The sequence below is a fragment of the Bombina bombina genome, chromosome 7 (genome assembly GCF_027579735.1).
Source record: "Bombina bombina isolate aBomBom1 chromosome 7, aBomBom1.pri, whole genome shotgun sequence".
Lineage (NCBI taxonomy): Eukaryota > Metazoa > Chordata > Amphibia > Anura > Bombinatoridae > Bombina > Bombina bombina.
In genome coordinates, this window is record NC_069505.1 from 96,406,468 (window position 1) to 96,423,852 (window position 17,385).

At 36.9% G+C, this 17,385-nt stretch overlaps 1 protein-coding gene across 1 annotated transcript in view; it reads left to right on the forward strand.

The window, feature by feature from the left end:
• Nucleotides 1–7,654, forward strand: part of DRD4 (dopamine receptor D4) — a 74,630-nt gene extending 66,976 nt beyond the window's left edge. Inside the window, exon 4 of the mRNA XM_053688885.1 lies at nucleotides 6,696–7,654. Within this exon, the coding sequence (XP_053544860.1) occupies nucleotides 6,696–6,898 (203 nt within the window). The 3' untranslated portion in view covers nucleotides 6,899–7,654. The remainder of the gene's footprint in view (nucleotides 1–6,695) is intronic.
• The last annotated feature ends 9,731 nt before the right edge of the window (nucleotides 7,655–17,385 follow it).

Below are 17,385 nucleotides of genomic sequence, written 5' to 3' on the forward strand. Positions count from 1 at the left end.
TATATATATATATATATATATATATATATATATATATATATATATATATATATATATATATATATACACACAGACAAACATAGGACAAACTAAGGGCCTTATTACGAAAACCTTACAGCACAAAGAGAAATCGCTCAAAAACAGTTTTTTTATGCATGTGTCATTCATATCCAGATTGCTGCTTAGTGAGATAAACAGATTTAAAGCTAAAATTTGCCTTTTAAAATGATTTGAAAATACGGACAAACTTTCTTAGGCAATCTCGCCTGAGCAGAGAGCTTTACATAATTGGGCCCTTAAATGGATACGAATCCCAACGTTTTTTCTATCATGATTCAGATAGAGGATACAATTTTAGACATTAGAATTTACTTCTATTATCAAATTTACTTCATTCTTTTGGTATCCTTTGGTGAAGGGACAAGGCACAACTGTGAGTTTGCTAAAAACATCAGGTGAGGCAATGACAAGAGGTGTATATATGCAGCCACCAATCAGGAGCTAGCTCCCAGTAGTGCATTGCTGTTCCTGAGCCTACCTAAATATACTTTTCTACAAAGGATACCAAAAGAACAAAGCAAATTAGATAATAGAAATACATTGGAAAGTTGTTTAAACTTGCATGTTGTATCTGAATCATGAAAGCACTGAGAAAGACCAGCGTGTGCAGAAAGATGAAGCATTCGATCATCTTAAAGTGATAGTAAATCCTAGGGTTTGTGAAACACAAGGATATATCAGTGCATCAAATAAAGGGATCTTTCAGTCATGAAGTATAAACAACTTTATGCTAAAAGTTCCTTTATTTGTGTGCAGTGTTTGCTGCGCTGAGGGCCTCAGGCAGCCCACGGCAGAACGCTATTTAATCACTGAGGTGATCTTAGTCAATAGCGTGCTAGCTATCCATCATAATGCCAGCTGGGGCGCACAGCTACTGGCTAAGAGGTGTAAAAGTCACCTCATTGAAAAAACAGTGTTCTGCTGCGGGCGGCCTGACAAATAAAGCAATATCACTTTAATGTCATACAAGTCCAAATAAAGGATTTATATATTCACAAAAGAAGTCAGTGAGTGTATTGTTCACACAAAATATATCCTTGATGTATTATTTAGTTGTTTAGTGTAACAAATACATCTTCTAATCTGTTCATAACCTTCTCTAGAGCTTCATCTTGCTACGATTTTACTTTCCTATAAATGTCATATAATTATGTTTACACCTTCCTTATCACAGCGTGACGTGAGCACTGGCAAAAGAACGAGGATCCTGTGAATTATGCACATTAAAGAAAATCACAGCTTAAATATATAACATTGAGGTTGTGTCAGCTAATTAGTCTGCTTAGTTCATAATTTCATTAGCTCGGCAGCCTGTTCAGGGATCAAACCAAGAGATCTTTTAATAGAACAACATAGAACAGTGGCACATGCATTATACAAGCCGAACAGGAATGGAGTCATCGGATATCAGCAGTTTCAACTTCTTTCATTAAACAGCAAATTGATAGATCATCAATAAAATTAAGAAGTTAAAGGGACACTAAACCCAAATTTTTTTTTTCATGATTCAGAAAGAAAATACAATTTTTAACAACATTCCAATTTACTTCTATTATCTAATTTGCTTAATTTTTTAGATATCCTTTGTTGAAGAAATAGCAATGTGCATGGGTGAGCCAATCACACAAAGTAAATTTAATAACATAAGTGAATTTAAAATTGCATATTCTATCTGAATCATGCTAGAATAAATTTGTCTTTCAGTATAACTTTCACTATAACAACGGCTAACTTGCTAAGTTAAAAATAATGCGTTACCAGAAATGCAAGTAAATTTAAGGGACAGTCTAGACAAAATTAAACTTTCATGATTCAGATAGGGCATGCAATTGTTCTCTTGGTGTTCTTTGTTGAAAGGTAAACCTAGGTATGCTCATATGCTAATTTCTAAGCCCTTGAAGGCTGCCTCTTATCTCAGTGCATTTTGACAGGTTTTACAGCTATACAGTGCGAGTTCATGTGTACCATATAGATAACCTTGTACTCACTCCCATGGAGTTATTTATGAGTCAGCATTGATGAGCTAAAATGCAAGTCTGTCAAAAGAACTGAGATAAGGGGGCAGTCTGCAGAGGCTTAGAAATAAGGTAACTACAGAGGTAAAAAGTGTATTATTATAAGTGTGTTGTTTATGCAAAACTGGGGAATGGGTAATAAAGGGATTATCTATCTTTTAAAAAAATAAAAATTCTGGAGCAGACTGTCCCTTTAATGGCCTCACTTTAGATGCTTGTGATGTTCTCAGGGGCCCTGATATAAAGCGAGATTGAGTTCACAACTGTTGCACTATAGCTATTGCACATTTTTTTTCCCATGAGCTATTCGTTTCATAAATAGGTTTTTATTGAATCTTTGCCAATGTCTTAACATTTAAAGGGACAGTAAACTGAAAATTAAGCTTAAAGGGACAGTCTGCACCAGAATTGTTATTGTTTTAAAAGATAAATAATCCCTTTATTACCCATTCCCCAGTTTTGCATAACCAACACAGTTATATAAATACACTTTTTACCTCTGTGATTACCTTGTATCTAAGCCTCTGCAAACTGCCCCCTTATTTCAGTTATTTTGACAGACTTACATTTTAGCCAATCAGTGCTTACTCCTAGGTAACTCCATGTGCGTAAGCACAGTGTTATCTATATGACTCACATTCGCTAACACCCTCTAGTGGTAAAAACCTGCTAAAATGCATTCAACTAAGAGGCGGCCTTCAAGGTCTAAGAAATTAGCATATGAACCTCCTAGGTTTAACTTTCATAGAAACAAAGATATTGACGGCAGATAAGAGCCATAGGCTTAGCAAGTCTGCCCGATATTACCTAACAGTATAAACTTATCTAGTTTGTAGGATAGCCTTATGCTTGTCCCATGCATTCTTAAAGTTCCCCACAGTGTTTGTCATTACTACCTCTTGAGGAAGTTTATTCCATAAATCAATCACTCTTTCTGTAAAGAAGCTTCCTCAAATTACTCCTAAATCTACTACTCTTCAGCTTGAGATCATGACCCCTTGTTCTTGAATTTTTCATTTTATGTAAAATACCCACAGCCTCAGTTTTACGTTCAACTAAGAATACCAAGAGAACAAAGCAAAATTTGTGATAAAAGTAAATTGCAAAGTTGTTTAAAATGACATGCCCTATCTGAATTATAAAAGTTTATTTTGGACTAGACTGCCCTTTAAAGGGACTAGATAGAGCAGGACATTTTACCAATTTACTACTATTTAAAATTTTCTTGGTTAGACTTGTGTGCAGCGATAAAATTCATTTTGGTTTGTTTCGGACTGATTCGGATTTTTTCAAATTTCGGATTCGGATCGATTCGAATTCAGATACATTTGAATGCATTTGTTTCTGATTCATTTGGATTCGGATGTATTCGTTTCGGATTAGATTCGTAAATTTGGAAGTTTAATACTATTTCAAACAGTATTAGACTAGAAATACCATTTCGAATTTGAATGTGACATTTCGAATGTAATGAATAAATCTGAACTAATTCTGTATAAATGCATTCGGATTAGTTAAGTTTCGTTGCTAGGGTAATTCGGAAATTCAAATTGATCCGAATCTCTGAATTTTTAAAAAGTCTCCAATTTACTTCCATTATCAAATTTGTTCCATTTCCATGATATTCTGTGTTGAAGAGATACCTAGATAGGCATCTGGAGCACTATATAGCAGGAAATAGTGCTGCCTTCTAGTGCTCTTGCAAATGGATAACATTGTTGCAAAACTGTTGCTATATAGTGCTCCAGACATGTGCACGCTCCTGAGCTTATGTCTGTGCTTTTCAATGAAAGGTGCCGAGATAACAGAGAAAATATGATAGAAAGCTCTTTAAAATTGCATGCTCTATCTGAATCATAAAAGAAAAACAATTGAGTTTCATGTCCCTTTAAAGAATAATCCTGGGTAAGCTCAGGAGAGTGCACGTGTTTTTAGCTATCTGGCAGCTGTGTTTGGAACATTGTTTATTGCAGTGTTATACAGTGATCCATCAGCCTATCTAGATTTACTCTTTAACAAAGGATACCAAGAGAACAAAACAATGTGGTAATTAAAGTAAATTGGAATGTTGTTTAAAATGACATACTCCATCTGAATCATGAATGTTTAATTTTGACTTTAGCATCCTTTTAAATGGATTGGATAGAAAATGTAATTTTAAACAATTTTCCATTTTACTTCTCTCTTGGTATCCTTTGTTAAAGAGTAATCCTGGGTGAATTCAGGAGCGTGCACGTGTCTTTAGCCTTCTGGCAGCAGTGTTTGCAACAATCTTTATAGCAATACTATACATAGTTACAAAGACTGCTGCCATAGACAAAATACATGCACACGTTTCTAAACTCCTATTAGCCTACCTAGCTATACTCTTTAACAAGAATACAAAGAGAACAAAGCAAATTTGATACTAGGAGTAAATTGGAAAGCTGTTTAAAATGACATTATCTATCTGCATTTTGAACGTTTAATTTCTCTCTAAAAGAAACAAAACAGGCATTTTTTTTCAAATGTGGTGCAATATTATGTTGGAGTTGTACAGCTTTAAATGGTTATAAGATACTTTATTTTACATGCAGACCTTTTGCGTTTCAGCACTCATCTATACTAAAAAAATACTTTAATTGCCCTTTGTTTCCTCTTTATATTCAACCTCATGTCAACTGAATGGGGCCGATTTATCAAGCTCAGTATGGCTCGCCGGAAAGACCGCTGCTCCATAACTTGTCTGTCTGCTCTGAGGCAGTGGTCAGTAATCAAGCCGATCGAATACGATCGGTTTGATTGACACCCCCTGCTAGAGGCCACGGATCTGCAGGGGGCGGCATTGCACCAGCAGTTCACAAGAACTGCCGGTGCAATGATAAATGCCGACAGCGTATGCTACATCGTATCATGTCCGCTCACACTATGCTAAATATACCCCTATATCTTTTATTTATTATTTGGGTTTACCCAGCATTCTGGTTTTCTAGTTTAACTGTCTATTTGTAAAGGATTGGAAACTTTTCATGATTCCAAAAATAGATAATTAATTAAATTAATTAATTAATTAAACAGTTAAAGGGACACTGAACCCACATTTTTTTTCTTTCATGATTCAGATAGAGCATGAAATTTTAAGCAACTTTCTAATTGACTCATATTATCAATTTTTCTTTGTTGTCTTGCTATCTTTATTTTAAAAGCAGGAATGTAAATCTTAGCAGTCGTCCCATTTTAGGTTCAGCACCATGGATAGCGCTTGCTTATTGGAGGCTTACATTTATCCACCAATAAGCAAGCATAACCCTCAACCAAAAATGGGCCGGCTCCAATGCATCACATTTCTGCTTTTTAAATAAAGATAGCAAGAAAACAAAGAAAAATTGATAATAGGAGTAAATTAGAAAGTTGCTTAAAGGGACAGTAAACCTTAAAAATAATGTTATATAATTCTGCACATAGTGCAGAATTATATAACATTATTTAGGTGCTATATCCATAAAATCATTATTTACCTTTTAAAATGTAAAAATGTCAGCGCTTTTACAGACCCGCTCTCTGCTCTCTGCTGAGCGGGTCTGTAATATTCAGTCAGCGCATCGGGCCAGCTGTATAGTCACAGCCCGGCCCGACCGTGCCATAGCACTAAGTGCAGCTCGCTCCTGTGACAGGAGCGAGCTGCACTTAGTCTTATGGCGCGATCGGGCCGGGCTGTGACTATACAGCTGGCCCGATGCGCTGACTGAATATTACAGACCCGCTCAGCAGAGAGCAGAGAGCGGGTCTGTAAAAGCGCTGACATTTTTACATTTTAAAAGGTAAATAATGATTTTATGGATATAGCACCTAAATAATGTTATATAATTCTGCACTATGTGCAGAATTATATAACATTATTTTTAAGGTTTACTGTCCCTTTAAAATGGCATGCTTTATCTGAATCATGAAAGAAAAAATTTGGGTTTAGTGTCCCTTTAACGTTTTAGCAATTTATCTTCCAACTTTGCTTATTAGAAAACATATATACAGTATGCAAACATATATCATATATGCCTTTAAGAGTATTGCCTTTAAGAAAATGTACACATGTATTCACTCTGTTAGTCTGTTCCCATAGAGATAAAAAGGAGGGATAGGAACATTCCAATGGAAGTACTGGTGTGAGAATCCTTCCTTGTTATGGGAAAAACTCTTATTGAAACTAAAACAATTGCTACAAAATAATATGATTGACATAACACATAGAGAAGCCCGCTACATTAACAGAACACCTGTGAGAATATGCTGCGTGGTTTCCATTATGATGATCCTGTCCACTCTTGTACACTGATATTATTGCCTTATTTAAAACCTCAAGATAAGTAATGCATTAATAGTTTAATCACAGCAGTCTTGTTTTATAACCTGATTACTGATTTATGTTATTGCAATAAGTTTATAATAAAACTATTATTATTATACTGCATCCTTGTGTATCGTGTCAAATTCCCTTTTTTTCCCCAGTACTATTGTGAGACCCAATTTGCGCTGACAAATGCCAGGACGCTATCAAACCTGACATTCAATTTCCCTTTGTAAATCAAATTTCTCACTTATCTTCCTATGTAATTTTTTTCTTACTCTTTTTTTCTCTCTTAGGAACTTTTCTATTTTGCTGGACACCATTCTTTGTGGTCCACATTACCCGAGCATTGTGTGAGACGTGTAACATCCCGGAGCCGGTCATTAGCATTGTCACTTGGTTGGGATATGTCAACAGTGCCCTGAACCCTGTAATTTACACAATCTTCAACACTGAATTCAGGAAATACTTTCGTAAGGTACTGAGGTTGTGTTTCTGACCATTGATATTGGCAGAGAAAGTAGATCTCTTCAAATACCTATATATTCTCTAAATACTGGAAGGACCAAAAGTTATCATGATATGGATATTATGAACTTCACAGAAGTCTTGATGTATTGACCAATCAGAACCCAGGTCATCTAAGAATCTTTCGGAGAGGAGGAAAGTTGTCTGGCTGATTCTGAATTTACTAGAAAGGTTCTATATCCCCGGAAGATGCATCTGGTCTAGAAGAATCAATTACAACTTATCTGTTTCGACAGATTCTCTATCAGCAGGATTTGTCTTTCTAATGTGACTCTACTGTTCTTCCAATTGGTTGAATCTATTAATAGGTTCTTTGCTTACTGGATCTGTGCACTGGTGACCCAATCAGATTTAGGGGACAAGGGTGCATGGCATGGATGACCTTGACTAGTTTTTAAAAACAAGCCTAATATGATGAATGCTCCTAGTACCATAGGAACACAATATTAAAATGCATTGGTTCTGATGATGTGCCCATGTCCAATACCATAAATCCTTAAAGAAGAGAACATTCTAGGTCCACTAATGCTCCCAAACCCATTATGCTGTGCAGAAACATATCTGCTCATTTTATTAGGCATCTGCAACCAAATAACTCAGTGAGAACCATGTCAGGCTACCTAAAGAACGCCGCGGTGCATTGCTTGTTTGTATACATTGCTTCTCTTCTATGAACAGAAACACAATTGTTTGTATAGTTCAATAAATTGGTTGTTTGGTATAAGAATGTATGAGTCTTTTACATTAAAAAAAAAAGTCAACATGGGGAACCATAATATAGAGAGACGTGCATGGACCTGCAAGAAGTTGGAGTGTTTATAGGGAAAATAAAGCCCACCTTTATTCTTGTGTTTTTAAACTATAAGGATATAAACATTCGTTTTCACACAAAAACAAAATAGTGATCTGAACACTAAAAACTATATTTGTCCTGCTGCAGCACAAGCTTTTGCAACCATTGGCTGAACAATGTGTAACTACTTAGTGAAAAGATTAAAGGGACATGAAATCCAAACTTTTTCTTACATGATTCAGACACAACATACAATTTTAAAAAAAGTTTCCAATTTGCTTCTATTATCAAATTTGCTTAGCTGTCATAGCATTCTTGGCTGAGGAGATACCTAGGTAGTGTGCGTGTCTGGAGAACTACATGGCAGGAAAAAATGCTGCCATCTTGTGCTTTTGTAGATGTTTAACATTCTTGCAAAACTGCTGCCACATAGTGATTCAGACGTGCACACTCCAGAGATTTACCTCCCTGCTTTTCAACAAAGGATACTAAGAAAACAAAGACCATTTGATAATAGAAGTAAATTGGAAACATGATTAAAAATGAATCCTCTATCTGAATAGTGAAAGAAACATTTTGGGTTTCATGTTTTTGTGAATTAGATGTGCTGCAAAAAAAAAAAAAAAAAAAAAAGATCAAATGCTTTCTAAATTTATAATAAACAGATATTAACACAATATTCAGCTCAAAACAGTAATTACTGTAGGTTTAGCCCAGTGGTTTAAAGGAATAGTCTAATTAAAATTAAACTTTCATGATTCAGATAGAGCATGCAATGTTAAGCAACTTTCTAATTTAAAGGGACACTGTAGTCAGAAATATAATCATTATATCACACGAGTATACATGTAAATAAAGCTTTTTATAATGTTGATCATCTATTAAATGTGTACCGCTTTCACAATATATATCTTGTAAATATTTAATTTTTCCAAACCCACTGAGTTGTCTGCCATTACGGATTTCCAATCCGGGCTGACAACTGCAGTTGGAAGATGGCGAATCCTAGACGCAATGCGCATGGGCAAGGTAGGGCAACGTCATCGGATATATGTCACCATCCGTTTTTATTTATTCTGTTAGCTTTCATGTCGACTTCAGTGCCGCAATATGCGCATGCAAGAGGAAGCAAATCGTATTGCGCATGCGTTGCATGAGGCTAATGTATTTTAATTAGATGCAAGTACTCGCCATCCGATTGGAGAGTTTGTTAGCCCTTAGATGGCGCACAAAATAAAAAATAATTTTACTGCTAAAGGGAGCTTTGTTTGAGAAAATAAAAAGGTACATTACATTGGTATAATATTTGAAATGATAAATGTTTGTTCTGTTTTGCACAGCAAAAAAAAAAGTTAGTAATCCTTTAATCCTATTATCCATTTTTCTTTGTTCTCTTATTTTTAATTGAATGTAAGCATAGGAGTCGTCCCATTTTTGGATCAGCACCTGGGTAGCGCTTGCTGATTGGTGGTTACATTTAGACACCAATCAGAAAGTGCTACCCAGGTGCTTAACCAAAAATGGGCCGGCTCCTATGCTTACATTCTTGCTTTTTCAAATAAAGATAGCAAGAGAACGTAGAAAAAATGATAATAGGAGTAAATTAGAAAGTTGCTTAAAATTGCATGCTCTATCTGAATCATAAAAGTATATTTTTGACTAGACTATCCCTTTAAATCATGCCTATTTTATGAATGATGTGTATAATAGTGTTTAGTGGCTTTGCTACTTTTGTGTGTAATACAAGCAGAATAATCTGGTGCCAAAATCAGGCTTTTTATACAGAGAATGTTACAAAGTTAAGAGGGCGCAGGAAGAGGAATTCTATAGATTAGGTTATTATCCTTGCTGCTACAAACGTTAAAAATATTACCTTGAAAAAAACCTATTATAATGTTTAAAAGCAAGTGAAAGTGATTACTACACAGACATACACATGTAAAAAGAAAATGCTCAGTGTTAAAGGGACAGTCTACACCAAAATTGTTATTGTTTAAAAAGATAGATTACGCCTTTACTATTTATTCCCCCAGCTTTGCACACCCTACATTGTTTTATTAATATATTTTTAACATTTAAACCTCTGCCTGTTTCTAAGCTACAGACAGCCTCTTATCGCATGCTTTTTATTCACAACAGGAGACTGATAGTTCATGTGGGCCATATAGATAACTTTGTGCTCACTCCCGTGGAGTTGTGCAGGACATAGCACTAATTGATTAAAATGCAAGTCAATAGATAATAAATAGCCATGTGATCATGGGGCTGTCAGAAGAGGCTTAGATACAAGGTAATCACAGAGGTTAAAAATGTATTAATATAGCTTTGTTATTTATGCATAACTGGGGAATGGGTAATAAAGGGATTATCTATTTTTTTTAAACAATAAAAATGTTGGAGTAGACTGTCCCTTCAAATCATTTTATTATTCCACGATCTGCTGCATACTATTGTGTGTTTAATCCCTGCAAATGTGTTAAACACATGGATAAAGTCCGCTCTACAGTTGCAATTCATTACTGGGACCTAGCTGAACACATCTGGTGAGCCAGTAAGAAGCAGCAAATGTGCATAGCCACCAATTACCAGCTAGCTTTCAGTAGTGAGCCTACCTAGATACGCTTTTCAACAAAGGATGCCAAAAGAGCATAGTAAATATACTAAGTTTTTTTTTTTATTATACGGTCTAGCTGAACCATGAAAGTTTAATTTTGACTTTCATGTCCCTTTAAGTTTAACCCTTTCGTGACAGGGTTAAAGTGCCTACATCGGAACAACTGTTCCGATGTAGACAAATTGAAACTACGCGATCGTGCATACGATCGCGAGATTTCAATTATTGGATCGCATCTGGGGGGCGTCCCTACAATCCTAGGAACGCCCTCCAGACCGCGATTAAATCCCTGAAGCACAGAAGGCTTCAGGACAGCCGTTAGTTATGACGTTCCATTCCGTCATAACGGCTTTAAAGCCCAGTCTAATTATGACGGAATGGAACGGCATAACGGCTTTAAAAGGTTAAGTAATACTTCAAGATACCAATAGATTATACAATTTGTTGCTGATTTATTGTGACGTTAGGGATGTGTGTCATATTTATACATATTTCAAATGAAACCCTATTCCTGCTGCTGTCAGGTGACCCTTCCTTGTGCTACTTAAACACACACACATTATAAAAGGACTCAGTAGGACAATGTAACAAAGCAAGAACTTTCAATAAAATAACTTAAGTGTGCAGAAATATCCACATGTAAAGATGCCTCAATATGAAATAATATAAAAACATAATTTATGTAAGAACTTACCTGATAAATTAATTTCCTTCATATTGGCAAGAGTCCATGAGCTAGTGACATATGGGATATACAATCCTACCAGTAGGGGCAAAGTTTCCCAAACCTCACCACACCCACAATTCAGTTTAACGAATAGCCAAGTAGTGGGGTGATAAAGAAAGGAGTAAAAAGCATTAACAAAGGAATTTGGAAATAATTGTGCTTTATACAAAAAATCATAACCACCATAAAAAAGGGTGGGTCTCATGGACTCTTGCCAATATGAAAGAAATGAATTTATCAGGTAAGTTCTTACATAAATTATGTTTTCTTTCATGTAATTGGCAAGAGTCTATGAGCTAGTGATGTATGGGATAGTAATACCCGAGATGTGGAACTCCACAAAAGAGTCACTAGAGAGAGAGGGATAAAATAAAAACAGCCATTTTCCGCTGAAAAATTAAATCCACAACCAAAAAAAATAAGTTTTTCTCATAAATGAAAGAAAAAAACTTAAAACATAAGCAGAGGAATCAAACTGAAACAGCTGTCTGAAGAACTTTTCTACCAAAAGCTGCTTCCGAAGAAGCAAATACTTCAAAATGGTAGAATTTAGTAAATGTATGCAAAGAAGACCAAGTTGCCGCTTAGCAAATCTGATCAACTGAAGTTTCATTCTTGAAAGCCCCCGAAGTGGAGACTGATCTAGTAGAATGAGCTGAATCAAAAGCTTTAACCAAGATGCCAAGGTAATGGCAGAAGCCTTCTGACCTTTCCTAGAACCAGAAAAGACAACAAACAGACTAGAAGTCTTCCTGAAATCTTTAGTAGCTTCAACATAATATTTCAAAGCTCTTACCACATCCAAAGAATGTAAGGATCTCTCCAAAGAATTCTTAGGATTAGGACATAAAGAAGGGACAACAATTTCTCTATTAATGTTGTTAAAATTCACAACCTTAAGTAAAAATTTAAATGAAGTCTGCAAAACCACCTTATACTGATGGAAAATCAGAAAAGGAGATTCACAAGAAAGAGCAGATAATTCAGAAACTCTTCTAGCAGAAGAGATGGCCAAAAGGAACAACACTTTCCAAGAAAGTAGTTTAATGTCCAAAGAATGCATAGGCTCAAAAGGAGGAGCCTGTAAAGCCTTCAAAACCAAATTAAGACTCCAAGGAGGAGAGATTGATTTAATGACAGGCTTGATATGGACCAAAGCCTGTTCAAAACAGTGAATATCAGGCAGCTTAGCAATCTTTCTGTGAAATAAAACTGAAAGAGCATAGATTTGTCCCTTCAAGGAACTTGCAGACAAACCCTTATCCAAACCATCCTGAAGAAACTGTAAAATTCTAGGAATTCTAAAAGAATGCCAGGAGAATTTATGAGAACACCATGAAATATAAGTCTTCCAAACTCGATAATAAATCTTACTAGAAACAGATTTACGAGCCTGCAACATAGTATTAATATCTGAGTCAGAGAAACCTATATTACTAAACACTAGGCGTTCAATTTCCATACCTTCAAATTTAATGATTTGAGATCCTGATGGAAAAACGGACCTTGAGACAAAAGGTCTGGCCTTAATGGAAGTGGCCAAGAATGGCAACTGGGCATCCGAACAAGATCCGCATACCAAAACCTGTGAGGCCATGCTGGAGCTACTAGCAACACAAACGATTGTTCCATGATGATTTTGGAGATCACTCTTGGAAGAACTAGAGGCGGGAAAATATAAGCAGGTTGGTAACACCAAGGAACTGTTAACGCATCCACTGCTTCCGCCTGAGGATCCCTGGACCTGGACAGGTACCTGGGTAGTTTCTTGTTTAGATGGGAAGCCATAAGATCTATTACTGGAAGACCCCACATCTGAACAATCTGAGAAAACACATCTGGATTGAGCGATCACTCCCCCGGATGTAAAGTCTGACTGCTGAGATAATCCGCTTCCCAATTGTCTATACCTGGGATATGAACTGCAGAAACTAGAATGGAGCTGGATTCCGCCCAAGCAAGTATCCGAGATACTTCTTTCATAGCTTGGGGACTGTGAGTCCCACCCTGATGATTGACATATGCCACAGCTGTGATATTGTCTGTCTGAAAACAAATGAACGGTTCTCTCTTCAACAGTGGCCAAACCTGAAGAGTGCTGAAAATCACATGGAGTTCCAAAATATTGATTGGTAATCTCGCCTCTTGAGATTTCCAAACCCCTTGTGCTGTCATTGATCCCCATACAGCTCCCCAACCTGAAAGACTTGCATCTGTTGTAATCACAGTCCAGGTTGGACGAACAAAAGAGGCCCCTTGAACTATACAATGGTGATCTAACTACCAAGTCAGAGATAGTCGAACATTGGGATTTAAGAATATTAATTGTGATATCCTTGTATAATCCCTGCACCATTGGTTCAGCATACAAAGCTGGAAAAGTCTCATGTGAAAACGAGCAAAGGGGATCGCATCCGATGCTGCAGTCATGAATTCAAGAAATGATTGTGACTGAAATTTCCAACAAGCTGAAACCAATTTTAATCGTCTCCTGTCTGTTAGAGACAGAGTCATGGTGTTATAAACTGTTATAATCTAAACTTTGAAATATACAGATAATCCTGAATTGCTAATATCTTTTATATGCAGGATTTCTGCTCTTTTATATGTGAACCCAGAAACCACTTTTAGATATACTGGGCAAAATAGTTTGAGCAGTTATTAGCAGTGCAGAAACAATCTGCTGAGTAATAGGATTTAAAAGTTAATAAACCCTTGCTGCATCAGGGTAGCTGTGTAGATACAAATGAAATTAAGTATTTTATGAGAGAGGAAGGCAGTTCATATGTATCACTTAATAAATGAAAGTAAAATTCAGTCCAGAAGTACAATGAGCAAGATTGTTTCCTAATAGTTTGGCAACAATGTGAGATGTACAATAATTTGTTAACAAAAACAGCTGTGAATGAGAGTGTCCAAACAGGAATCTGCAATTTACACAAAATTAGTACTATAGATCAGCATGGAAGAAAGTTCCAGATCACATATAAAAGGCAAGACTGAATGTATAACTTATTTACAGAGACCTAGATTTGGAGTTTGGCGTTAGCCGTGAAAACCAGCGTTAGAGGCTCCTAACGCTGGTTTTAGGCTACCGCCGGTATTTGGAGTCACTCAAAATAGGGTCTAACGCTCACTTTTCAGCCGCGACTTTTCCATACCGCAGATCCCCTTACGTCAATTGCGTATCCTATCTTTTCAATGGGATTTTTCTAACTCCGGTATTTAGATTCGTTTCTGAAGTGAGCGTTAGACATCTAACGATAAAACTCCAGCCGCAGGAAAAAAGTCAGTAGTTAAGAGCTTTCTGGGCTAACGCCGGTTTATAAAGCTCTTAACTACTGTACTCTAAAGTACACTAACACCCATAAACTACCTATGTACCCCTAAACCGAGGTCCCCCCACATCGCCGACACTCGAATAAATTTTTTTAACCCCTAATCTGCCGACCGCCACCTACGTTATCCTTATGTACCCCTAATCTGCTCCCCCTAACACCGCCGACCCCTGTATTATATTTATTAACCCCTAATCTGCCCCCCTCAACGTCGCCTCCATCTGCCTACACTTATTAACCCCTAATCTGCCGACCGCAAAGCGCCGCCACCTACGTTATCCTTATGTACCCCTAATCTGCTCCCCCTAACACCGCCAACCCCTGTATTATATTTATTAACCCCTAATCTGCCCCCCTCAACGTCGCCTCCACCTGCCTACACTTATTAACCCCTAATCTGCCGAGCGGACCTGAGCGCGACTATAATAAAGTTATTAACCCCTAATCTGCCTCACTAACCCTATAATAAATAGTATTAACCCCTAATCTGCCCTCCCTAACATCGCCGACACCTAACTTCAATTATTAACCCCTAATCTGCCGACCGGAGCTCACCGCTATTCTAATAAATGGATTAACCCCTAAAGCTAAATCTAACCCTAACACTAACACCCCCCTAAATTAAATATAATTTTAAGCTAACGAAATTAATTAACTCTTATTAAATAAATTATTCCTATTTAAAGCTAAATACTTACCTGTAAAATAAACCCTAATATAGCTACAATATAAATTATAATTACATTGTAGCTATTTTAGGATTAATATTTATTTTACAGGCAACTTTGTAATTATTTTAACCAGGTACAATAGCTATTAAATAGTTAAGAACTATTTAATAGTTACCTAGTTAAAATAATTACAAAATTACCTGTAAAATAAATCCTAACCTAAATTACAATTAAACCTAACACTATACTATCATTAAATTAATTAAATAAAATACCTACAATTACCTACAATTAAACCTAACACTACACTATCAATACATTAATTAAATACAATATCTACAAATAACTACAATGAAATAAACTAACTAAAGTACAAAAAATAAAAAAGAACTAAGTTACAAAAAATAAAAAAATATCTACAAACATAAGAAAAATATTACAACAATTTTAAACTAATTACACCTACTCTAAGCCCCCTAATAAAACAACAAAGCCCCCCAAAATAAAAAATGCCCTACCCTATTCTAAATTACTAAAGTTAAAAGCTCTTTTACCTTACCAGCCCTGAACAGGGCCCTTTGCGGGGCATGCCCCAAGAAGTTCAGCTCTTTTTCCTGTAAAAAAGAACATACAATACCCCCCCCCAACATTACAACCCACCACCCACATACCCCTAATCTAACCCAAACCCCCCTTAAATAAACCTAACACTAAGCCCCTGAAGATCTTCCTACCTTGTCTTCACCTCACCAGGTATCACCGATCCGTCCTGGCTCCAAAATCTTCATCCAACCCAAGCGGGGGTTGGCGATCCATCATCCGGTGGCTGAAGAGGTCCAGAAGAGGCTCCAAAGTCTTCATCCTATCCGGGAAGAAGAGGCGATCCGGACCGGCAACCATCTTGATCCAAGCGGCATCTTCTATCTTCATCCGATGACGACCGGCTCCATCCTGAAGACCTCCACCGCGGACCCATCTTCTTCCGGCGACATCCAACTGAAGAATGATGGTTCCTTTAAGGGACGTCATCCAAGATGCCGTCCCTCGAATTCTGATTGGCTGATAGGATTCTATCAGCCAATCGGAATTAAGGTAGGAATATTCTAAATGGCTGATGGAATCAGCCAATCAGAATCAAGTTCAATCCGATTGGCTGATCCAATCAGCCAATCAGATTGAGCTCGCATTCTATTGGCTGATCGGAACAGCCAATCAGAATCAAGTTCAATCCGATTGGCTGATCCAATCAGCCAATCAGATTGAGCTTGCATTCTATTGGCTGTTCCGATCAGCCAATAGAATGCGAGCTCAATCTGATTGGCTGATTGGATCAGCCAATCGGATTGAACTTGATTCTGATTGGCTGATTCCATCAGCCAATCAGAATATTCCTACCTTAATTCCGATTGGCTGATAGAATCCTATCAGCCAATCGGAATTCGAGGGACGCCATCTTGGATGACGTCCCTTAAAGGAACCGTCATTCTTCAGTTGGACGTCGCCGGAAGAAGATGGGTCCGCGGTGGAGGTCTTCAGGATGGAGCCGGTCGTCATCGGATGAAGATAGAAGATGCCGCTTGGATCAAGATGGTTGCCGGTCCGGATCGCCTCTTCTTCCCGGATAGGATGAAGACTTTGGAGCCTCTTCTGGACCTCTTCAGCCACCGGATGATGGATCGCCAACCCCCGCTTGGGTTGGATGAAGATTTTGGAGCCAGGACGGATCGGTGATACCTGGTGAGGTGAAGACAAGGTAGGAAGATCTTCAGGGGCTTAGTGTTAGGTTTATTTAAGGGGGGTTTGGGTTAGATTAGGGGTATGTGGGTGGTGGGTTGTAATGTTGGGGGGGGGGTATTGTATGTTCTTTTTTACAGGAAAAAGAGCTGAACTTCTTGGGGCATGCCCCGCAAAGGGCCCTGTTCAGGGCTGGTAAGGTAAAAGAGCTTTAAACTTTAGTAATTTAGAATAGGGTAGGGCATTTTTTATTTTGGGGGGCTTTGTTGTTTTATTAGGGGGCTTAGAGTAGGTGTAATTAGTTTAAAATTGTTGTAATATTTTTCTTATGTTTGTAGATATTTTTTTATTTTTTGTAACTTAGTTCTTTTTTATTTTTTGTACTTTAGTTAGTTTATTTCATTATAGTTATTTGTAGATATTGTATTTAATTAATGTATTGATAGTGTAGTGTTAGGTTTAATTGTAGGTAATTGTAGGTATTTTATTTAATTAATTTAATGATAGTATAGTGTTAGGTTTAATTGTAACTTAGGTTAGGATTTATTTTACAGGTAATTTTGTAATTATTTTAACTAGGT